Source organism: Stegostoma tigrinum, unplaced genomic scaffold, assembly GCF_030684315.1.
Source record: "Stegostoma tigrinum isolate sSteTig4 unplaced genomic scaffold, sSteTig4.hap1 scaffold_124, whole genome shotgun sequence".
Lineage (NCBI taxonomy): Eukaryota > Metazoa > Chordata > Chondrichthyes > Orectolobiformes > Stegostomatidae > Stegostoma > Stegostoma tigrinum.
Window position 1 is genome coordinate 462,711 of NW_026728073.1, and position 25,641 is coordinate 488,351.

Genomic DNA, 25,641 nt, shown 5'->3' on the forward strand with positions numbered 1-25,641 from the left:
TGTTGGGAGCTTTTGAATAGGCCTCTGCAAAGTTCCAGGGATCTGAAGGAGAGGATTGGCAAAACGATTCTGGGCAGGAGTGAAAGGAACAGGGTGGTCATTATGGGAGACTTTAAGCATTGACTGGAAATGCTGTAACTCTCGTACGTCGGATGGATGAGTTTTCGTCCAATGCACGCAGGAGCGTTTCCCGACACGCTACGTCGAAGGGCCGACAAGAGGGGAGGCCACACTGGATCTGGTACTTGACAGTGGACCAGGCCAGGTGTTTGATTTAGTGGTAGATGAGCACTTTGGAGAGAGTGACCATAATTCGGTTACGTTTAGTTTAGCGATGGAGTGGGAGAGGAACATGCCACAGGGCAAGACTTACAGATGGGGGAAGGCAATTATAATTGGGCAAGACTTAGGAGGCAAAGAATGGGGTAGCAAAATGCAAGGGATGGGGACAATCGAAATGGGGAGCTGGTTTAAGTAACAGATATTGCGTGTCCTTGATAGGTACGTCCCTGTCAGGCAGGGGTCAGTGATAAGGTAGGGGAACCGTGGTTTACTAAAGAAATTGTATCTCGCGTTAAGCAGAAGAGCGAGGCTTATGTGATGTTGAGATGAGATGGAGAGTTACAGATGAGCAAGGAAGGATTTAAAGAGAGAGTTAAGAAGAGCAAGGAGGGGTCCTGAGCAGTCATTCGCAGGTAGAATAAAGGAGATCCGTAAAGTTTTCTCAAGGTATGTGAGGAATATAAGGATGACTGGGGTAGGAATAGGGCCAATCAAAGACAGAAGTGGGAAGTTGTGTGTGGACCGGGTACAGATCGGAGAGGTGCTAAATGAATATTTCTCATCTGTTTTCACTGAGGAAGAGGAGAATATCGTCGAGGAGACGACTGAGATACGTGCTATTAGACTTGAAAGGATTCAGGTTAGTAAGGAGGAGATGTTATCAATTCTAGAAGGTGTGAAGCTAGATAAATCCCCTGGGCCTGAGAGGATTTTTCCGAGAATTCTCTGGAAAGCTCAGGAGGAGGTGGCGGAGCCCTTGGCTTTGATCTTTGAGTCCTCATTGTCTGCAGGTTTAACACCAGAGGACTGGAGGATTGCAAATGTTGTGCCCTTGTTCAAGAAGGGCAGTAGAGATGAGCCAGGCAATTACAGCCAGTGAGCCTTAGGTCCGTTGCAGGAAAAGTTTTGGAAAGGGTTATAAGAGATCAGGTTTATAATCATCTCGGAAGCAACAATTTGATTGGAGATAGTCAACATGGATTTGTCAAGGGCAGGTCGTGTCTCACAAACGTCATGGAGATTTTGAGGAGGTGACCAAGCATGTGGATGAGAGAAGGCCAGTTGACGATGTGTACATGGACTTCAGTAAAGCCTTTGATAAGGTTCCACACGGTAGGCTATTGGAGAAAATACGGAGCCATGTGATTGAGGGAGATTTAGCAGTTTGGATTAGAAACTGGCTTTCGGTAAAAAGGCAACCAGTGGTGTTTGATGGAAAATATTCAGCCTGGAGTCCGGTTACTAGTGGTGTGCCTCAAGGATCTGTTTTTGGCCCACTGCTGTTTGTCATTTTTATAAATGACTCGGACGCAGGCATAGGTGGATGGGTTAGTAAGTTTGCAAATGACACTAAAGTCGGTGGAGTGGTGGACAATGTGGAAGAATGTCGCATGTTGCAGAGAGACTTGGATAAAGTGCAAAATTGGGCGGAAAGGTGGCAAATGGAGTTCAATGTGAGGTGATTCGCTTTGGGAGGAATAATAGGAAGGTACAATACTGGGCCAATGGAAAGATTCTTGGTAGTGCGGATGTGCAGAGGGACCTTGGCGTCCATGTACATAGATCTCTGAAAGTTGCCACCCATGTTGATAGTGCTGTGAAGAAGGCATACGGTGTGTTCGACTTTATTGGTAGAGGGATTGAGTTCCAGAGCCGTGATGTCATCCTGCAACTGCACCAAACGCTCGTGCGACCTGTTCTGGTCGCTCCATTGCGGGACGAATTCGGAAGCATTGGAAAAGGAGCAGAGGAGATTTACCAGGATGTTGCCTGGTCTGGAGTGAAGGTCTTATGAGAGAAGGCTGAGCGACTCGAGTCTGTCCTCATTGGGGAGAAGAAGGCTAAGAGGGCCTTTAATAGAAACATACAAGACGATCAGAGAAAGATGAGTCAGGGTGGACGGTAAGAGTCTTTTTCCTCGGATGATGATGTTGGCTTGTACAAGGGGGCTCAGCTACAAATTGAGGGGTGATGGATTAAAGACAGATGTCAGAGGCAGGTTCTTTACCCAGAGAGTGGAAAGGGCGTGGAATGCCCTGCCTGTCAATGCAGTTAACTCAGCCACATTCAGGGCATTTGAACAGTCCTTGGATAAGCATATAGATGATGATGGGATAGTGTGAGGGAACGGGCTCAGATTAGTTCACAGGTTGGTGCAACATCGAGGGCTGAAGGACCTGTTCTGCACTGTATTTTTCTATGTTCACAGATGACACTAAAATGAGTGAGAGAGTAAAGTCTGAAGAGGACAATGAAAATCTGCAGAAGGATGCAGAAAGTTTAAGTGAATGGACAAGGGTCTAGCAGATGGAGTCCAATGATGGGAGATGTGAGGGCATCCATTTTGGTCGCAATTATGGAAAAATGGAGTCTTGCTTAAATGGTGAAAAATTGTAGCATGCTGCTCCGCAGAGGGAGCTGGGCAGCCTTGTGTCTGAATCAGGTAGTTTGCAGATGCGGCTGGTAATTGAGACAGCAAATGGAACAGTGTCCTTCATTGCGAGAGTGATGCAGTTTAAAAATCGGGAGGGTATGCTACAGTTGGAAAGGGTGCTGGTGAGGCTTGGTGTGGAGTAGTTTGTACAGTTTTAGTCTCCTCACTTGAGAAAGGATGTACTGGCACTGGAGGGGGTGCGAAGGAGGTTCACGAGGTTGATTCCAGAATTAAAAATGTTGCTGTATGGGGAGAGATTGAGTCGACTCCGATTGCAGTCACTGGAATTTAGAAGAATGAGGGGTGATCTAATAGAAACTTTTAAAATTATGAAACAAATGGATCGGAAATTGTTTCCACTGATGGGCAAAATTCCAACTTGGGGGCACATCCTCAAAATAAGTGTGAACAGATTTAAAACTGAGTTGAGGATGAGCTTCTTCATCCAAAGGGTTGTGAATCTGTGGAATTCTCTGCCCACTGAAACAGTTGAGGTTCCCTTGTTGAATGTTTTGAAAGCCAAAACAGATAGATCTTTGAACAGGAAAGGAATTGAGGGTTATGGTGAATGGGAGGGTAAGTGGAGCTGAGTCCGCAAAAAAGATCAGCGGAACGAGCTGGAAGAGACAGATGGCCTACTCCTGTTTTATTTCTTATGTCCGTATGTCCTTAGATTGCCATCCTTGTCATTCCTCCTTCCCTGGAATAGGCCAGTTCTGAACGCTGATCAGTAGGTCTTTAAATAACTCCCACGTATCAAATGTTGACTTGTTCAATAAAAGCTCCTCCCAATTAATACTGTTCAGCTCCTACCTAACACTGATGTAATTTTCCCTCCCCCAATTTCGTCCCTTCCCACAAGGTCCTGATTATCCATGGCTGTCTTAAAATGTAAGGAGATGCGATCGCCCATTTAAGAAGCTCCTGCTTCACTGTTTTTCCCAAGTGGGAGTCAGCTACAGGCTTTCTTGTTCCACGATGGGGGAGGAAATGGCCGAGAGGTATTATTGCTGGACTGTTAATTCAGAGACTGAGATAACATTCTGGGGACCTGTGTTCAAATCCCAGCACAGCAGATGGTGGAATTTGAATTCAATATAAAAGAAAATCATGAATTAAGAATATAATGATGACCATGAATTCATTGCCAAATGTCAGAAAAACTCACCTGGTTCACTGATGTGCTTTCGGGAAGGAAACTGCCACCCTTACATGATCTGGCCTACATGTGACTGCAGACCCACAGCAATATGATTGACTTTGAACTGTCCCCTGGGCAATTAGGGACGGACAATAAACACTGCGTAGCTCGGGATGTCCTCCTCCCATTAACAAATAAATAAAATTGGATTCTAGATCTTCCGATCCAAGATCGTTTCTTGCTCTCATCGTAATTTCTTTGCTTGCAGTCACTTTCCCTCCTGCCTGTCTTTTTGGAATGCCGTATAGCCCTGCACACTTAGCTCCAGTGTTGATCTCCTTGTAACCATGTCTTTGTAATAGCTATAAAATCATGCCCGTCAACCTAGAAATGTGCTATTAATTTGTTGATTTTGTTCTGAATACAATGAGCACGCAAGCAAAGAGCCATGAATTTAGCTTTATCACTTGATTTCACCTCTTGACACTATTTACAGCTGTTTTCTGTTTGTACATGCTGTCTTTTCCAGTAGCACGCTGAGTATTGTTATCCCGATAGTTCTTTCGTATCAGTCCGTGTGTATTCCTGGGCGAATGTGCTCGTGTGGTCTCAGGAGTTGCGGAGGTCACGGCTCTGGGACAGCCGTTTCATCGCTCTATGCTGCAGGTAAGAAGAAAAGAAAATCTCTTGCTCTGAGCTCTGCAAACCTGGGCAATGTCAAAAGGGAAACAAGGTCAAAAGAATTTCAACAAGAATCTCAAAATTAACTGCTGAATTCATATCAACATTACGGGCATCGCCCAACTTAGTGGCCACAACATCCCACTTTCTATTCTTCACAAACAATCCAAAGGCTGAAGTATCCGTATCCCTCTTATCTTTTATGGTTTTTGAGCTAATTTCTTGTTTCTAACTTGTGCATATTTGTGGTGCCTTATGACTTCTTGCATTTAGCAATTGATAAAACTCACTCTCTCACGAGTTCAGGAGAAGCTAGTTTTATAGAATCCCCAGTGTGGAAACAGGCCACTCAGTTCAACAAGCCCACAGCAACCCTCCAAAGAGCATCCCACCTAGACCCATCCCCATTCCCCTACTCTATTCCTGTCAGCCTGCATTTCCCATGGCTAATGTACCTAACCTACACATCCATGGGCACTGTGGGTAATTCAGCATTGCCAATCCACCTAACCTGCACATCTCTGGACTGTGGGAGGAAACCAGAGCACCCAGCAGAAACCCACACAGACAAGGGGAGAATGTGCAAACTCCACACAGACAGTCATCGGAGGCTGGAATGGAACTCAGGTCCCTGGTGCTGTGAGGTAGCGTTACTAACGACTGAGTCACCGTGTCACCCTGAGTTATCTTGACTCCTTCTGAAACATAGGAAGGTATCCACAAGACAAAATCCTTTTTAGTCAGCTTAATTCATACCAACTGAGGTAGATCTAGTTGGGTGTGTAAAGAAGGGGAGTCTTTCACGAGGGAACTTAACAATTTGGGAGACTCAGTCACCGAGGGAGCCTGACCCGAAGACTGGTCAAAAGAATAATGATTCGATATGAATTAGTTAGAATGCAGCTGTTAACAGTAATCCTCCATCCCTATGTGGGAGCGAGATTTAACATTCAAAATCAAAACTGAAACTCTTGAACAAGGTAGTTCAAAACAGCCAGTTCTCTGATTGAGGTTGTGAACTTGCTCGCCGAGCTGGCTTCTTCTCATTCAGACGTTTCGTCACCATGATCGGTGACATCATGGGTACAGCCTCCAATGAAACGATGTTATTCTACTCTGTCTGGAATTGACACTGTCCGGTCTGTTACCATGAGTACTGTCATTTCCGGTTTTGATCTGTATGGGTTTGTGTGTGGGGGTCCAATTGTATCTGTTTGTTGGTTGCATTATGGGTGGAGAATCACGCCTCTCAGAGGACACTGCGACAAGGTAACCGTAGTAGCCCAAGCCAAGCATAGACACGCACAGGAATTCCAAGAGGCATGGTTCTGCACCCGTTCTCCAGCCTCACATTCTTGGTCTCTTCAGTCTGAATATGATCACTCAACCATATCCTTGATGACAAACAATAGAGTCTTACTTCCCAAAATCTACAAACAGGACTGTCCAGACAGATCCATTTGTTCTAATGATATCATCTTCTGCTGGAGGGATTCCGAAATGTCTGCATTCTTCCTCAACTGAGCATTCCTTGCATTCGTGGTTGACAGAGCTGTCAGCCACGTCCATTGTGCTGCAGGGTTCCCAAGCGGAATATGAGTTGCTGTTCCTGCAACTTTGGGGTGGCATCATTTGTGGCACTGCAGGAGGCCCATGTTCAGTTTGGTTATGACTTTTGAGGAACGGATGGTCCCTTTGAGATTGAAATTGGAGAAAGATTTCAGGATTTTTTCATGTTCTTGTCTTTCTGTTATGCCCCTAGGAAAAAAGCAATGAAAGTGCCGTTAATGTTTTGCACGGCGAGCTGCTGCACACTAACCGGTCTCACACCATTACCATCACCTTGCCCTTGTGAAGGCAGATATGGATAAGGTTCTCAAAGCTGATAGAAGATTGAAACCACTCTAATCCTGTGACGATGGTAAGTTTCCCTTCTTTAAAAAAAAAATGCTTGCAGCTGAATTCGCATAATATAGAGCACAGTGGCTCTGGTTAACACCACTGTCTCAATTCCACCCTTTGGTGACTTTCTGTGTGGAGTTTGCACATTCTCTATGTGCCTGCATGGGTTTTCTCCGGGTGCTCGAGTTTGCTCCCACAGTCAAAAGATGTGCAAGGTCGGTGGATTGGCCGTGCTAAATTTCCCAAGGTGTTCAGTGATGTGTAGGTTAGGTGAGTTATAGGTGGATGGGTCTGGGTGGGATGCTGTGAGGGGCAGTGTGGACATGTTGGGCTGACCGACCTGTTTCCACACTGTAAGGGTTCTCTGATTCATGATTCCATGATTTTACTGAGCGCAAAGGTACAATATTGACTCGTCATATTTGTCTCACCTCTTTACACATTGATAAGAAAGCTTTAATGTCAGTTTCTATGCATTTGCAACTTGTCTGCTGTCTCTGACAAGGCTGACGATATCTCCTTCTCTAATGCACATCTCCTGTCCCCTAACACTGAGAGGTGACACTTGCTTTTCATTTAGTACAATAAAAAAAACAATAGCCTCCATATTACATCCAGCGGCTTCTCTTAACACTCACACACTGTTCTTTTTTTCCTCCAGGTATTGACCACCCATCATTTCTAATTCCTCATCTCATCTCTCTCTCATGCGCTCTCTCTCTCTCTCTCTCTCATGCACTCTCTCTCTCTCTCTCATGCGCTCTCTCTCTCTCTCTCTCTCTCTCTCTCCCTCTGTCTCTCTCTCTCTGTCTCTCTCTCTCTCTGTCTTTATCTCTCCTCTCCCTGTTTTCCCCCATCACTTCACTCACAGGCACCAACAGAGGTTCACAGTCACACTATGTTGCACATGCATATTCTGTCCCTCATGCACAAACACACTACACACACACAAAAAAAAGTCAGGAACACAGTCTCTCACGAACACACTCTGTCACATTCTCACTCATTCATACTCCATACCGTCACACAGTCGTACACGGTCTTGCACACATTCTGTGGCACACTTGCATGCACTGTTGCAGGATCTTTTGCCAATCCTCTCACTCTCAAGTACACACATACTACCACAAATCTCTCCCTCACACACTTAGGTTTGCAAATTCACTTGCTGTCAAGCTCACTCACACTTACAGACACACTCACTCCCTCATGCATGCTGTAACACTCCCTTCTTGTGCTAACTCCCTTTCACACACTCTCAAGCACAGTCACTGGCGCACACATTCTGTCGTGCGCACACACACACTTTCATGCACTGTCTTTGCACTCTTGAGCACAATCATATGCTCACCTCTCTCTTGCACACAGTCAATTTGATTTGAGTCAGAGATAATGGGAGCTGCAGATGCTGGAGAATCCAAGATAATAAAATGTGAGGCTGGATGAACACAGCAGGCCAAGCAGCATCTCTGATGAAGGGTCTTGGCCCGAAACGTCAGCTTTTGTGCTCCTGAGATGCTGCTTGGCCTGCTGTGTTCATCCAGCCTCACATTTTATTATCTTGATTTGAGTCATAATTGTCACATGTGCCCAGGTACAGTGAAAAGTTTTCTTCTGCATGCAGTATAGACAGGTGATATCAAACAAGGCGCATGAGTGAAACGGAACATAGTGACAGCTACAGAGAAGATGCACAGAGAGCAAGATCAAAATTAGATTTAAGCTTTTCAGTGTCCTATTCAGATGTCCAATAACAGCAGTGAAGAAGCTGTTGTTGAATCTTTTCACGCATGTATACAAACTTTTTTTACATCTTCCCTTCAGAAGAAGGGAGAAGAGAGTGTAATTGGCGGGTGAGAAGGGCCTTTGATTATGTCAGTTTCTTTCCCGAGGCAGCGGGAAGTAGAGGTGGAATCAACGAATGGAAGGCTGGTTTGCATGATGGACTATGCTGTGTTCATGACTCTGCAGTTTCTTGTGATCTTAGGAAGAGCAGTTGCCAAACCATGCTGTGACATGCATCCAGATAGGATGCTTTCTCTGGTACATGAATGAAAGTTGACCTTGCGGACACTCCAAATTACCTTAGCCTGCTGGGGAAATAGAGACATTTGGTGTGCTTTTTTGCCCATTGCGACGATCTGGGTGGACCAGGAGAGATTGTTGGTGATCGACACTCTCAACTATCTCCACCTCAGCAACATCTCTCTCAGTGTCTGATGCAGGCGCTCACACACTCACATTCTGTCACCTATTCTGTCTGTCTGTCTCTCCCTCTCTCCCTCATCGCCCATCTCTCTGTCTCGCTCTCTCTCTCTCTGTCTCGCGCTCTCTCTCTCTCGCTCTCTCTCTCGCGCTGTCTCTCTCTCTTGCGCTGTCTCTCTCTCGCGCTGTCTCTCTCTCTCGCGCTGTCTCTCTCTCTCGCGCTGTCTCTCTCTCTCGCGCGCTCTCTCTTCCTCCCCCACCCCCCAACCTCTCTGGCTCTCTCTCTCTCTCTCTCTCTCTCCCTCTCCCTCTCTCTCTCTCTCTCTCTCCCTCTCCCTCTCCCTCTCTCTCTCTCTCTCTTTTTCTCACACACCAACTCATTGCTCAGTATTCCATGGTATCTGAATTGTTGGAAGAATTAACTTAGACTGAGCGTGGATTTTCTCCCAAATTAGTTATGACAAAGCAGAACCAATTCTGCCTGGAAGAAGAAAGGCAGGAGCCATAATAATTAGGGATTGTTTTGCTAGAGGAACCGTGCTGTGATATGCATCCAGATAGGATGCTTTCTGTGGTACATCAATGAAAGTTGCCCTTGTGGGCACACGCAATTGCCTTAGCCTCCTGTGAAGTAGAGACAACGGTGTGCTTTTTTGCTCATTGCGATGATGTGGATGGACCAGTGAACTAATCTAAGCCCATCCCCCTACACGATCCCATTATCATCCATATGCTTATCCGAGGACTGTTGAAATGCCCCGAATGTGGCTGAGCTAACTGCATTGTCAGGCAGGGGGTTCCACATCCTTACCACTCTCTGAGTAAAGAACCTGCCTCTGATATCTATCTCAAATCTATTATCCCTCACTGTTAAGCTGTGCCCCCGAATACAAGCTGACGTCATCATCCTCGGAAAAAGACCCACACTGTCCACCCTGTCTCATCCACTGATCATCTTGTATGTCTCTACTAAATCCCCTCTGAACCACCTTCTCTCCAATGAGTACAGACCCAAGTCCCTCAGCCTTTCTTCAGAAGACCTTCACTCCGGACCAGGCAACATCTCCTCTGCACCTTTTCCAATGCTTCCACATCCTTCCTGTAATGGGGCGACCAGAACTGTACGCAATATTCCAAATGAGACCGCACCAGTTTTTTGGACAGTTGCTCTGGATCTCAATCCCACTGCCACTAAAACCTAAAACACCGGAAGCCGCCTTCACAGCACTATCAACCTGGATGGCAATTTTCAGGGATCGACATAGATCGACACCCTCTGCACAGCATCACTACCAAGAATCTTTGCATTGACCCAATATTCTGCCTTCCTATTATTCATCCCAAAGTGAATCACCTCACATTTATCCGCATTGAACTCCATCTGCCACCTTTCTGCCCAATTCTGCAGTTCATCCAAGTCTACCTGTCACCTGCAACATTCTTCCACATTGTCCACCACTCCACCGACTTGAGTGTCATCTGCAAACTTACTAACCGATCTACCAATGCCTCCGTCCAAGTCATTTATAAAAATGACAAACAGCAGTGGTCCCAAAACAGATCCTTGAGACAAACCAGAAGTCACCAGACTCCAGGCTGAATATTTTCTATCAACCACCACTGGTTGCCTCCTTCGCCAAAGCCAGTTTCTCATCCAACCTGCTAAATCTCCCTCAATCCCATGTCTCCATGTTTTCTCCAATAGCCTACCATGTGGAACCTTATCGAAGGCTTCACTGAAGTCCATGTCCACCACGTCAACTGCCCGACCCTCATCCACGTGCTTGGTCACCTTCCAAAATTACTCAATGAGGCTTGTGAGACACGACCTGCCCTTGACAAATCCATGTCGACTATCTCCCATCAAATTGGTGCTTGCTCGATGACTATAAATCCTCTCTCTTATAATCCTTTCCAAAACTTTTCCTGCAACAGACGGAAGGCTCACTGGGTTTATAATTACCTGGGTCATCTCTACTGCCCTCTTTGAACAAGGGCACAACATTTGCAACCCTCCAGCCTTCTGGTACTAAACCTGTAGACAATGAGGATTCAAAGATCAAGGCCAAAGGCTCCGCCACCTCCTCCGTAGCCTCCCAGAGAATCTGAAAGTTTCGAAGGATGCTGCGTTGTATCCGGAGGTTGGTGGGGTGGTACGTTAGGACGAGGGAGACTTTGTTTCGGTTGTTGTTGCGGGGTGGGGTGAGAGAGATTTGTTGCAGGAAATTCTGGAGACACGGTCGAGGGCGTTATCAACCACAGAGCGGTGGAAGTTGTGGTCTTTGAAAAATGAGGACATCTGAGATATACTGGAATAGAATACCTCATCCTGGGAGTGCAGATGCAGAGGCAAAGTAATGGGGAATAGGGGATGAATTGTTGCAGGAATATGGTGAGAGGAGGTGTAATCTTGGTAGCTGTGGGAATTTGTGGAGTTGAAATGGATATTTGTTTCTCAGTGGTTGGAAATAGAGTGGTCCAGGTAGGAGAGAGAGGTATCAGAGATTGTCCAGGTTAACTTCAAGTTGGGGAGGAAGGTGTTGGTGAAGTGGATGAACTGTTCGAGCCCCTTGTGGGAACACGAGGCGGTGCCGATACAGTCATCAATGTAACGGAGGAAGAGGTGGGGTTGAGGGCCAGTGTGGGTACGGAAGAGGGAGCGTTCCATGTAACCTGCAAAGAGGCAGGCATAGCTTGGGCCCATTTGGCTACCCTGGCCACCCTCTTTGTCTGTAGGAAGTGGGAGGAATTGAAAGAGAAACTGTTGAGGGTTGTTCGAGGACCGGAACTTCCCCCTCCTCAGTGGTCAAAAACACCCTCGACCGTGTCACCCGCGTTTCCCACAACTCATCCCTCTCACCCGCACCCCATAATAACTACCAAAACAGTGTCCTCGTCGCCCTCACGTACCACCCCACCAACATCTGGATTCAATGCGTCGTCCTCCGACCCTTCTGCCATCCGCAATCCGACCCCACCACCAAAGACGTTTTTCCCACCACCCTTAGGTGACCCCCTTATCCGCTCCACACTCCCCTCTAGCACTCCCGACACCCAGCACTTTTCCCTGCATATCCATAAATGTTGTCATCAAAACGTTTAAAATTCACTAGTCCCGATACCTCCCCCCCATCCCAGGCCCCAGGAAGAATTTCCTCAGCAAACAGATGTTTACCTGCACATCTGCTAATGTGGTAGACTGTATCCACTGTTGCCATTGTGGCCCCCTCTACATCGGGGAAACCAAACAGGTTTGGGGACCGCTTCGCCTGTGCTCAGTTTGCACTAAAGAACTGCACCTCCCAGTCGTGAACTGTTTCGACTCTCCCTACCAATCCTCAGGTAACATGTCCATCCTGGGCCTCCTGCAGTGCCACAACGATGCCACCTGAAGGTTGCAGGAGCAGCACCTCATATTGCACTTGGGAACCCTGCACTCCATGGTATCAATGTGGACTTCACAAGCTTCAAAATCACCCCTCCCCTTCCCGCATCCCAAAACCAGCCCACCTATCCCATCCTGCCACCTCAAACCCCACCCCCATTTCCTGCCTCCTAACGTCTTCCCGCCCCGGAGACCTGTTCGTTCTCCCCGGACTGACCTCTCCCCTCCCTACCTCCCCACCTACATTCACCTCTTCTGGCTCCATCCCCACCTCTTTAACTTGTCTGTCTCCTCTCCACCTATCTTCTCCTCTATCCATCTTTGATCCGCCTCCCCCTCTCTCACTATTTATTTCAGAACTCTCTCCCCCTCCCCCTTTTCTGATGAAAGGTCTCGGCCCAACATGTCAGCTTTTGTGCTCCTCAGATGCTGCTTGGCCTGCTGTGTTCATCCAGCTGCACACTTTGTTATCTCTACATCTCTTAACAACCTCATTAAGTGAGTTCTAGAGCGAACTATGCAGGGTAGACTTTGGGTTTATCATTCTAACTTGCCAGTCCTGAAAGATGAAAGTTGGTTTGTGTTGGATGTTTGTCTCATAGCTACGAAAGATACACTGAAAGGATTTTTCAAATCTTTTGTTGAGAATTGTACCCATTTAGTCACTAATCCTTTTCCTTTTTTAAAGCTTCCTTGGTAGTGACAAATTTCAAATATCTGCGGAATTTTATTTGGCTTTGTATTGGTTCTCTGTGATTCTCTGTTCATGGCTCCACGACCTGCTAGCTAATTACAGAATTTATCATTGATGTGCTTCAGTCTTAGATATCCCAATTTCAGGAGAAAGTCCAGAGAGACCTTTTAAAGGAAAGGGGTTTAGAAAGAAAATCTATCGATCAAAATCATGAACAGTTGATAAATTATTTGCACTTCATATTTCCAGAACCTACCCCGGAAGAGAGAGCCCAGAGAATTGCCAAAGCTGTCCGCAAACAGTCAACAGAAGTGAAGGAAAATTGGGAGCAATTGAAAACCCGTGCGAGCAACTGGCAGAAACAGGTGGAAAAGGCGTTGGAGAAACTTCAAGAGCTGCAGAAAGCGCTGGATGATCTTGAGGCTCATGTGATAACAGCTGAGGGGGTCCACACTGATTGGCAACCTGTGGGTGACCTGCTTATTGACTCATTGCAGGATCACATTGATAAAACCACAGTAAGTGCAATTACATTGCACTTCACTTATGAACAGATGTAACCAGAATGTTGTATCGAGACGATCAGTAATATGAGTATTCAGTAATATTGATTGAATGGTTGTTAACTGAATTTGCAAATTAAAAGTTAGTTGAGCATGCCTTCTGATGATATCACAACATGAATATCAGTATAATTGAGGATTCTATTAGTCAGTGACATCAGCTGAGTTATCTGCTTGTTGCCATGTTATCAGGGTTAAAGGTAAAGTCTTAGCACGCCATTTGGCGACTCCTTAGAGAGAGACAACTGGTTATGATTTAACCTGAAGATCACCACGCCTCAGTCAAGTAGAGCGGTTGAGGCGAAGACCCTTTGTGGTCAGCTCACTGGTATGGCAATTGAGCCCTCTCTGCAGGGCATCACTCTGCATCACAAACCAACTGAATTTGAATAGAGTTTAGGATTGGAGAGCAATCCATGCAATTATTTTTTTTAATGAATGTTTCTCACTGGGACTCTCTCACCGGCAAACTTTTTAAAAGCCAGCTCAGCCATACAGGCGAGATCAGTTCCTGATCTCAGCTGAATTTTTTGACCTGGGGTGGGTCAGCGTTAGGAGTTCAGTGATTGGAATGAATTCTCATGAAGTTAGCGAGAGGGATACTACACGTGAATAGATCGATGTTTTGAGAAGAGGATGAGATATGAGCAAAAGTTTAATTGATGTGGAAGACCAGCCACAATCATCATCGACGGTGGAGCAGGCTTGAGCGGCCATGCAACATTGTGCTGCCGCTATTTGACTTGTTCTGTGGAAAGGAAGGAAAATGGTCCAAGTGTCAAAAATGATGAAGACCACATCATTCTACAACCTCAAAATTTGATTGTGTTCAGCATATTATCACTCCTGGTACCCCTAAATCCTGGTCTATCATCTCAGCAGCTCGACTCTGCTCATAAGCTGGTTAGATGTGACATTTTTGAGGGATCTTCCCAAGTCTGAAAATCATTTTTGTTTTTGTAGAATCAGAGTTGGCCAGTGTGGAAGGAGGTCGTTTGGCATATCATAGCTCTTTGAAGTAACTCCCCAATTCGTCCCCCTCTGCTTGGCAATGACTTGAACCACTTATAAAATCTCTTTAATGGAGGGAAACTTTGAAGGCGTCTGAAAGGAGTATTCACAATCCCAGAATACAACTGAGCCTTATTAAGTTGTTAGTTCTGACGGTCAAGAGCTTGATGAAAGAGGATTGTTTTAAAAAGTGCCTTAAAAGAGAAAACGTACAGAGGCTAAGAGGTGTAGGAAGTTAGCGAGTTTTGAGAAGATTTGTTGCTCGGGTTGAGGTTCGGGATGTGAGTTTGCTCGCTGAAGGTGTAGGAAGTCTCTTCTTGGGTTTGAAGCCGACACAATTAAATGTTTGGCAACTAGTAGTGGGCCGTTTGAAATCAAGAGTGGGCAAGAGGACATAATTAGACGAGTGCAGATATCCTGAAGTATAGTTGGACTGGTGGAGATTACGAAAATAGCGATAGGCATAGCCAAGGAACGATTTGTAAACAAAAATGAGAATTTAATAAAATTACTGTTAATAGTATCAGTCAGGTAGAAAGTACAGAGAAGAGGATTTGGTTCAAGGTGAGACTCGGACAGTGGAGTTTTAGACGACGTCAAGTTTTCAATGGGCAAATGTGGGACTCCAACAGGGAATGCATTGGAATTGTCAGGTCCAGAAGTGAAGTAGTTCCAGATGAAGGTTTCACTGCTTATGAGCCAAGACAAGAGACAGGTAGGCAGAATTGAAAAGATGTAAAGAGACAGCTTTAGGGATTGCATGAATGTGTGGTCGGACGTTCATCATGGGATAAACAAGATGCCAAGGTTGTGCTGAGACAAGCGTAATATTACATTGTTGCCAAGGCGGAGTAATGCAATCAGTAGGTAGTGAATAGAGATTGGTGTGGGGACCACAAAGTGGTCTTCCCAGTTTTAAATTGTTATCTCTACATAGTTGCGCAACTTAATGTTCTGTTCAAAAGGCATTACTGACAAGGAAACAGAAGTTAGCCATTTGTTTACTTGTCAATATATCTTGATTTTTCCACCATGTTCTCCAGTTAATAACACAAGATGTGCACTGTACGAACTGAACTGTTCAAACCTTAAAAGGAGATGTTAAAATTGTGGAATATAAAGTTAAATTTATTTCTTTGAAAATTTGAATAAATTACATGAGGGTTTGACCAAGACTGCAAGGAATTAGATGGAACATGAGATGAATAAAACAAGCAGTAGTAAGGTGGTATTAGCTGGACGTTCCTGAAGAAAGAGAACGCAGCCAACCTTTCTTCCATCAGGGGGATTAATTGTGTGGTGTCAGACACAGTCGATTCAATCATTCCTTCTGTCTTTACTGTCTGACTGGACTGTGGTTGTAATGTTTCCTTTTTTAAACGCTCAAGGTTAGACATACTTCACTTGACATTCTCATTTTATAAATTTTAAGAAGTTGACTTATTGTCAAGTCACGGTAGGATTGAAGACACATTCTGTAAGTGTTTGAAGTCAGAAGTCACATGACACCAGCTTATAGTCCAACAGGTTCATTTGAAATCACACAAGCTTTTGGAGTGCAGCCCCTTCATCAGGTGCAGTTCGTGAGGTGACCACAGAGAGACACAGCTTATAAGCAGAGAGATCAAAAGATCATAGAATTGGCGTGAGTGGAGTGTCAGATAATAACTCTATACAGGTGACCAAGAGTGTTAGAGGCAAGTAAAGCGTTTATAAAGTCCATGTCAGTGCTGTGTTGTCATGATAATCAGGCAGCGCAACAGGAATGTACAAAAGGTGACATCTCAGGTCAGACTCTGACTTGTAGTTTCGAGGCTTGTGTTCAGAATCTGTCTTAGAGTTTTAACCTTTATTTCAAAAGCAAGAATTTATAAGATACCACACTGACTGTCACGACAAGTTGTGTGTTTCTTCAACAAAATATCTGCAAACAAACAAACATCCTGGATGAAGACTTATTATCTGACACTCCACTCACACCAGTTGTATGATGTTTTGATCTGTCTGCTTATCAATTGTGTGTCTGTGTGTTTACCTCCCTGACCGCACCTGATGAAGGGACTGCACTCCCAAAGCTTGTGTGATTTCAAATAAACCTGTCAGATTATAACCTGATGTCATGTGAGCTCTGACTTTGTCTATCCTAGTCCAACACCAGCACCTCCACATTATAACTGTTTGGAACCAAGTCAGTGCAACAGGTACATATCGAACATTTGACTTCGGAAGAATGCCTAGTGCTGAAAAATTCATTAATAACAAAGGATTTCTTCATTGTACCATCTATCGTAACATGCTGCGTCTCACAGTCATAATGAAAGGATGGCCACTTCAATTTCGCAGGGCCAAGAACAGTTATGGACATTTTTAGCATGGGAGGAGGCCATTCAACCTATTTTATCTGTCCCAGCTCTCTCCCAGCACAAGAAAATTAATCCTTCTCTCGAACTCATTCCACATATTTCACAGAATTGAAATATATAGGTACATATTTAGGAGATTTTAACATCAAGTGAGCAGTTCTCGCACTTCACCTCGTCACTAAAAATGGAAAATGTGACTTACAAAGAGTGGGTCTTTATTTTGTTCTGTTTTGATGATGAAGCAGATGCAAGTCGAAGTGCTGGAACTGGCCTCTTGAACTTACCAACTGTTCAACGTGTATGAAATGATTTCTGTGTGCATCTACTAAAAGCAGTTTTATGGAAGGAAAAGGTACCAAAGAAGATTTGGTGTATTGTGCTTGATGCTATTATACGCCAACCTGTGAAAACAGAACTCTACGACTGAGTGTTGAGTTCTGAGAGGGGGCTATCTTGTTTGAATTTACATTGCTAAGCCGAGGCCTATTTTCCCAACAGCAAAATTGGTAATCCAGCAAGAAATGGAAATTTCTCACATTTGTTGGCTGTAAGTGTCTGTTTAAAGTTTCCTTATATACAGGTGCTTAACCTGCTTTTACAGTTGGAACATTTGTTGTGCCAATGAAAATTTTTTGAATGGTTTCACCTCCAGTTTTCCTGTTTATACATATTTGGTATTTTTTCAGGGTAAGGACTATCTGCAAAATCTGAGATTGGGTTTTGAAAGACAGCAGCCTTTGTTTTGGAGAGATAATGGGAACTGCAGATGCTGGAGAACGCGAGATAACACCGTGTGGAACTGGATGAAGACAGCAGGCCAAGCAGCATCTCAGGAGCACAAAAGCTGACGTTTCGGGCCGAGAACCTTCTTCAGAAAATGGGGAGGGGGTGCGGGTTCTGGAATAAATAGGGAGAGAGGGGGAGGCGGATGGAAGATGGATGGAGGAGAAGATAGGTGGAGAGGAGAGTATGGGTAGGGAGGCAGGGAGGGGATAGGTCAGTCTGGGGAGGCCGGACAGGTCAAGGGAGCGGGATGAGGGGAAATAGGGGTGCGGCATGAGGTGGGAGGGGGGATGGGTGAGAGGAAGAATAGGTTAGGGAGGCAGGGACGAGCTGGGCTGGTTTTGGGATGCAGTGGGAGGACAGGAGATTTGGAAGCTTGTGAAATCCACACTGATACCATTGGGCTGCAGGGTTCCCAAGCAGAATATGAGTTGCTGTTCCTGCAACCTTCGGGTGGCGTCATTATGGCACTGCAGGAGGTCCAGGTTGGACATGTCCTCTCAGGAATGGGAGGGGGAGTTGAAATGGTTCGTGACTGGGAGGTGCAGTTGTTTATTGCAAACTGAGCGTAGGTGTTCTGAAAAGTGGTCCCCAAGCCTCTGCATCGTTTCCCCAATGTGGAGGAAGCCACAACGGGGACAGCGGATGTTTTGGATATTTCTTAAGCATTGATTTTCATTCAGAGTTGGTTGGATTTGGCTGAAGCAATAGACATAACTCACAATGACATAGACAATGTCAGAGTTAATGTTTCGCGTCCTGTGACCCTTCCTCAGATCTCACTCTTCACTGATGCTGCCAGACCTGCTGAGCTTTTCCAGCAACTTCTGCTTTTGTTGCTGATTTACAGTGCCCACAGTTAGAACATAGAACATAGAACAGTACAGCACAGAAAAGGCCCATCAGCCCACAATGTTGTGCCGACCATTGATCCTCATGTATGCACCCTCAAATTTCTGTGACCATATACATGTCCAGCAGTCTCTTAAATGACCCCAATGACCTTGCTTCCACAACTGCTGCTGGCAACGCATTCCATGCTCTCACAACTCTCTGCGTAAAGAACCTGCCTCTGACATCCCCTCTCTACTTTCCACCAACCAGCTTAAAACTATGACCCCTCGTGCTAGCCATTTCTGCCCTGGGAAATAGTCTCTGGCTATCAACTCTATCTATGCCTCTCATTATCTTGTATATCTCAATTAGGTCCCCTCTCCTCCTCCTTTTCTCCAATGAAAAGAGACCGAGCTCAGTCAACCTCTCTTCATAAGATAAGCCCTCCAGTCCAGGCAGCATCCTGGTAAACCACCTCTGAACCCTCTCCAAAGCATCCACATCTTTCCTATAATAGGGCGCCCAGAACTGGACGCAGTATTCCAAGTGCGGTCTAACCAAAGTTTTATATAGCTGCAACAAGATCTCACGACTCTTCAACTCAATCCCCCTGTTAGTGAAAGCCAAAACACCATATGCTTTCTTAACAACCCTGTCCACTTGGGTGGCCATTTTAAGGGATCTATGTATCTGCACACCAAGATCCCTCTGTTCCCCCACGCTGCCAAGAATCCTATCCTTAATCCTGTACTCAGCTTTCAAATTCGACCTTCCAAAATGCATCACCTCGCATTTATCAAGGTTGAACTCCATCTGCCACCTCTCAGCCCATCTCTGCATCCTGTCAATGTCCCGCTGCAGCCTACAGCAGCCCTCTACACTGTCAACGACACCTCCGACCTTTGTGTCGTCTGCAAACTTGCTGACCCATCCTTCCAATTCCCTCGTCCAAGTCATTAATAAAAATTACAAACAGTAGAGGCCCAAGGACAGAGCCCTGTGGAACTCCACTCACCACTGACTTCCAGGCAGAATCTTTTCCTTCTACTACCACTCGCTGTCTTCTGTTGGCCAGCCAATTCTGTATCCAAGCAGCTAAGTTCCCCTGTATCCCATTCCTCCTGACCTTCTGAATGAGCCTACCATGGGGAACCTTATCAAATGCCTCACTGAAGTCCATATACACCACATCCACAGCTTGACCCTCATCAACTTTTCTAGTCACATCCTCAAAACCTCGATAAGGTTTGTAAGGCATGACCTACCCCTCACAAAGCCGTGTTGACTGTATTTGATCAAGCCATGCTCTTCCAGATGGTCATAAATCTTATCCCTCAGAATCCTTTCCAACAACTTGCAGACGACAGACGTGAGACTTACCGGTCTATAATTGCCAGGGATTTCCCTATTTCCTTTCTTGAAGAGACGAATTACATTTGCCTCTCTCCAGTCCTCAGGTACGACTCCAGTGGAGAGCGAGGATGCAAAGATCTTCGCAAGTGGCGAAGCAATTGCATTCCTCGCTTCCCAAAGCAGCCGAGGACAAATCTGATCCGGGCCTGGCGACTTGTCAATCTTCATGTTTGACAAAATTTTCAGCACATCAGCTTCGTCTATCTCTATCCATTCCAGCATGCACACCTGCTCTTCAAACGTTTCATTCACTACAAAGTTTGTTTCTTTCGTAAAGACAGAAGCAAAAAACTCATTTAGGGCTTCCCCTACCTCCTCAGGCTCCACACCCAAGTTCCCTATGCCATCCCTGATCGGCCCTATGACGCAGGCAAAACTCTATCTCTGCAGGAAGCATGATGCTGTGTTCTCAAACTTCCCTGCCTTTTTGTCATATAATATTGTCTTTTTAGGACAGAAGTGGCTTTTTTTTGTTTGCTTTGACTTGTGCACATACTTTCTATGCATGTTAAAATTCTACACCTTTTCAGTTCACTGCAGTGCTGCATAATGAAGACTTGGAACAATTTTTTTTTTTATAAAGTAGAAAATCAGTGTGGTTTGTTTTCCAAAATGTGATGTGTAAGTGCAACACTTAACAGTGTGTTCATCAAACTATTGTTTCCTTTGATCTTTGTGTTGCAGAAATTTCTAGAATCATTTCATATATATTTTTCTTGATATATTTTAGCAGCTTTCCTGGAGCAAGTCTGGTTTCCTTCGGATGAGACGACTTTCAGACATACTCCCTTTATTATGAGATTTAATTGCAGTAAAATGAGGAGGATTTTTATTCACTGAGACACACATGACTATATGTTTAAAGCATTGGAAAATGCGTTCTGTTCGGACTGTCATGTTATCTGGTGTTTGTACCAGGCTTTCCGATTAAATGCAAGTGATTAAGGATGCTAATGATGCCACATGTTATTACAAGAGGAAATGAACATACAAGTCAGGATTTTATGCCACATTTATACATAGCATATACCATGCAGCATGGATGCAGTGACTGAGTGAAATGGGATGCAGTGACTGAGTGAAATGGGATGCAGTGATTGAGTGAAATGGGATGCAGTGACTGAGTGAAATAGGGATGCAGTGTCGGAGGGAAATAGGGATGCAGTGACTGAGACAAATGGGATGCACTGACAGATGGAAATGGGATACAGTGCCTCAGTGAAATGCTCACAACGAATTGCCCCCTCCAGTCCTGACCCGCTCTCAGCAACTTGCCCCCTCCGTTCTGACCCACTCGCAGCGACCTGCCCCTACAGTCGTGACCCGCTCACACCGACTAGCGCCTGCAGTCCTGACCCGCTCACACCGACTAGCGCCTGCAGTCCTGACCCGCTCACAGTGACTCGCCCCTGCAGTCCTGACCTGCTCACAGCGACTTCTCTCTGCAGACCTGACCCACTCACAGCGAATTACCCCTGCAGTCCTGACCCGTCATTGCGACTTGTCCCTGCAGTCCTGACCCCCTCTCAGCGACTCGCCCCTTCAGTCCTGTCCCAATCACAAGGACTTGCCCTCTCCATCCTTACCCGCTCACAGCGACTTGCCCCCTCAGTCCTCAGCCCCTCACAGCGACTTGCCACCTCAGTCTTGACCCACTCACAGCGACCTCCCCCCTCTGTCCTGACCCCCTCACAGCAACCTGCCCCCTCCGTGCTGACCCCCTCACAGCAACCTGCCCCCTCCGTGCTGACCCGCTCACAGTGACTTGCCCCTGCAGTCCTGGCCCCGACACAGTGACCTGCCCCCTCACTCCTGACCCGCTCAACATTGAGGAAACCAAGCAGAGGCTTGGGGACCGCTTTGCAGAACACCTCCACTCGGTTCGCAACAAACAACTGCACCTCCCAGTCGCGAACCATTTTAACTCCCCCTCCCATTCCTTGGACGACATGTCCATCATGGGCCTCCTGCAGTGCCACAATAATGCCACCCGAAGGTTGCAAGAACAGCAACTCATAATCCGCTTTGGAACCCTGCAACCCAATGGTATCAATGTGGACTTCACAAGCTTCAAAAACTCCCCCTCCCCAACTGCATCCCAAAACCAGCCCAGTTCTTCCCCTCCCGCGACTGCATCACAAAACCAGCCCAGCTGTTCCCTTCCCCCGACACCAGCCCAGCCGTTCCCTTCCCCCGACTGCTTCCCAAAACCAGCCCAGCCTGTCTCCGCCTCCTTAACCTGTTGTTCCTCTCACCCATCCCTTCCTCCCACCTCAAGCCACACCTCTATTTCCTACCTACCACCTCATCCTGCCTCCTTGACCTGTCCATCTTCCCTGGACTGAACTATCCCCTCCCTACCTACTCACCTGTACTCTCCTCTCTACCTATCTTGTTTTCTCTCCATCTTCGGTCCGCATCCCCCCCTCTGCCTATTTATTCCAGTTCCCTCTCCCATCCCCGTCTCTGATGAAGGGTCCAGGCCCGAAATGTCAGCTTTTGTGCTCCTGAGATGCTGCTTGGCCTGCTGTGTTCATCCAGCTCCGCACTTTGTTATCTTGGATTCTCCAGCATCTGCAGTTCCCATTATCAGTGGCATTTTCCTCTTCATCAAAGTTTGTGCAAAAGCAACACGATATGGGGCGGCACGGTGGCTCAGCGGTTAGCACTGCAGCCTCACAGCACTGGGGACCCAGGTTCAATTCCAGCCTCAGGCAACTGTCTGTGTGGAATTTGCACCTTGTCCCTGTGTCTGCGTGGGTTTCCTCCAGGTGTTTCAGTCTCGTCCCACAATCCAAAGATGTGCACGCTAGGTGGATTGGCCTTGCTAAATTGCCCACAGTGTTCAGGGGCGTGGGTCTGGATGGGATGCTCCAAGGTTTGGTGTGCACTTGTGGGGCCAAAGGGCCTGTTTCCACACTGTAGGGAATCTAAACAATCCTGTTCCGACACCTCCATGTTATAACCCTGCTGATCACTGCACACAGAGATGTTTGATAACAAAAGGATAACAATAATATTCAAACCCAGTGCTGAAAATGTAATTTAAATGAGTATTTGAAATACAGAGGCCAGTGTCGATCTTCAATTCAACTTTTATTTACAAATGATCTGTCTTCAACTTTAGCACTGCCTCATTCAGAGATAGTTGCCAGGGTGTCAGCGTCTCTGACCCTCACACTTCTTATCTGTCAGCCAGGGCTCCCTGATTTGGGCTGTTCATATGGAGCAATCAGTCAACTCTCATTCTGAGAGGTTCAACTGGCCGACCTGGTCACAAACCAGTGCGGTGTGTTCATCGAAAATCAAACATGTACTAGAAAGGTACCATTACATACTAGTGTAAAGGAAGGCATGACGCTAAACTGGGGAGAGAAGGGAACTGCTAATTGGGGGTGGCCCAGAGAGTAGAAGAAAATCGAATGGGAAGATGTTACCATTTGAGACTGAGGGAGAGAGATGTAATTGCCTGAATGAGGCATTGCAATTGCGAAATGGATTTTTGTGTGTACACCATGTTCAGTTTCCCCGATCTGTGCTCCTCTTTAAATCATTAGTATCTGAAATTTCTGTATCATTTCCAAATGCTCTGTCTCTAATGTTATGCTGTTGGAATTGGTTGAACTGCAGAGATATCATTTATTTGCACAAATGTGTTCAGTGAAATGAGTTGCATGCTATATATGTATTATTCTTCCTGATTCTATTGTACGCATACAAATTAAAGTTAGTTCCACTTTTGAAGAACAAACTGTTTTTAGATGGATGATGTATCTCATTTGCCTGCCACTTAGTCTTGTTGATGAGTTGTGTTTCTGTTTTGTGAAGAAATATGAATGAGCTGGACCACTAATGGCAATGCCCAATGTGGTGATGTTCCAACATTGCAGCTGGAAGGTGGGGCGGGGAGGGGGATGGGTTTCACAGAACTATTGCAGACGGAAATGGAGAGACAGGTGATGTATGTGGCAGCACCGAGACAGTGAGGAGAATGAAATGCAGCCTGAAGGGGAATCTGGCTGTATTCTCAAAGGCACGGGCTGAATGGAAGAGGACAGAGGATTCACTCAGAGGAACAGAAGATCAGACTAGACTGATTGTGAAACAGGCAATAATCATTGGCAAGTTACTGATAGGAGGGTGAATCAATCGGGCTCACTTTAAGACTGTTTACAGTTACCATATAGTTTCTGGGAGATGTGCAGATCAGGCCAGGCTCATATAGAAACGCTTCCCGGAGTAATTAACATGGAGACCCCACTGGGAAAGAGTGAGGGGTTGGCCGTCCTGCTTCCACTGCTGCTGGTCATGTCCAGGCCAGTCACTCTGGCCAGAGACTTCAGCTGCATCATCGGCACGAATGAACAATATGGAGGGTATGACAGTGAACTGGACTCGACGTCCAGATTTCTGATGGAAACGGTTGAAGTTGCCAAGCTGCATAACATCTTCAGCACCCCTGCAGACTGAGCACAGAGTAGAAACACCTGGTCATAGCCAGATGTGTCTATACACCCATTGGACAGATTTCCTGTTTGCGCCCACACGTCCTCGATCATATCCATTGAAGTCAAGCCGGTGTTCTTCTCTGACTACTGCCTCCTGCTGGCTGACTGTCACCTACAGGATGACCAGTGGGCTGGCAAGGGAACATGGAAGCTGAATGTGAAACTGTTGACCCCAGAAAAATCATTAAGAAGCTCAAAAGAGAGCACACAGGTTGGAGAAGGATGAAGACCCTTTTTGCACTTGGTGGGAGGCAGTCAAAGGGAACATCAAGAAGTTCTTTGTCCTGAAAAGTGTTCAGAAGATGAGAGAGAGTTGGGCAAAACTGTTCAAACTCCAGAAACCCGTGCAAAACCTACTGTTACTCCAGACAATCGGGTCAATGTCGCCGAGGAGCCCCAGGAGGTGTCGAGGCAGCAAGCCCCACTCTCTGCCTCGGAGGCCTCCAAGATAATCTTGCGGTTCAGGGTCTGCACTGTGCAGCAAGAGATCATAACAGTCAGAGACAGACAGCACTTAAACAGACCGTTTGGTCCAACTTGTTCATGCTGACTCGATATCCTAAATAAATGTAGTCCCATTTGCCAGAATTTGGCCCATATCCCTCTAAACTCTTCCTATTCATTTTCCCATTCAGATGGCTTTTAAATGTTGAAATTGTACCAGCTTCTCGTCCCCTCTCTTGCAGCTCATTGCACGCATGCACCACCCTCTGCATGAAAATAATGTACCTGAAATCCCTTTTAGATCTTTCCCCTGTCACTTTAAACCTATGCCCTTCAGTTATGGACTCTCCCACGCCAGGGAAAAGACAATGTCTATAAACCCTATCCATGCCTCTCATGCGGTTACCAATCTCTATCAGATCATCCCTCAGCCTTTGATGCTCCAGGGAAAATAGCCCCATTCTGTTCAGCCTCGTCCTTTAGCTTTAACCCTCCAACCCAGTCACCATCCTTGTAAATCTTTTCTGAATCCTTTCCGGTTTCACAACATCTTTCCGACAGCAGGGAGACTGGAATTAGAAACGGTATTCCAATGGAGGCCTAATCAGTGTCCTTTACAGCTGCATGTGACCGAATGAGATGTGTTCACATTCCTTCTTGAAGAGGCTAAAGGAGAGCCTTGTGCTCAGTAGCCTGAAGGATGAACAGAGCTCGATAAGTTTGTCTCAATCTGACATCCTGAAGCTCGGCAAATCCTTTTAAGCCAGTCCCTATGACACTATGCCCACAGACAGTGCCGTGACTCCCAGTCATTCCTGTCCTCGATCCTGGGGGTCTTTGACAACACCAAGCAGGGGAGCCTGGACTGACCATTATCTCTGGATGAGCTGGGGAAGGCCTTCGAGTCCTTAGAAAAGAATAAAACTGTGGGAGGTGATGCCTTTCCAGCTGAGTTGTATTCAGCTCTTTGGGGGTTGAGTGGCCAGGGCCTGCTGGAG

The 25,641-nt window shown here is 46.1% G+C and overlaps 1 protein-coding gene across 13 annotated transcripts in view; it reads left to right on the top strand.

The window, feature by feature from the left end:
* LOC132207693 (utrophin-like) overlaps positions 1-25,641 on the top strand; it is a 425,643-nt gene that overhangs the window by 308,922 nt on the left and 91,080 nt on the right. For 6 of the 13 annotated variants that reach the window (XM_059643598.1, XM_059643600.1, XM_059643599.1 and 3 more), the window contains 3 exons: positions 4,387-4,523; positions 12,974-13,242; positions 17,348-23,442. In XM_059643598.1, the coding sequence (XP_059499581.1) occupies positions 4,387-4,523; positions 12,974-13,242; positions 17,348-17,509 (568 nt within the window). In that variant the 3' untranslated portion in view covers positions 17,510-23,442. Of the gene's footprint in view, positions 1-4,386; positions 4,524-6,300; positions 6,460-12,973; positions 13,247-17,347; positions 23,443-25,641 lie in introns of those variants that run through there. The other 7 variants (XM_059643602.1, XM_059643603.1, XR_009443709.1 and 4 more) reach the window with 6 other exon arrangements.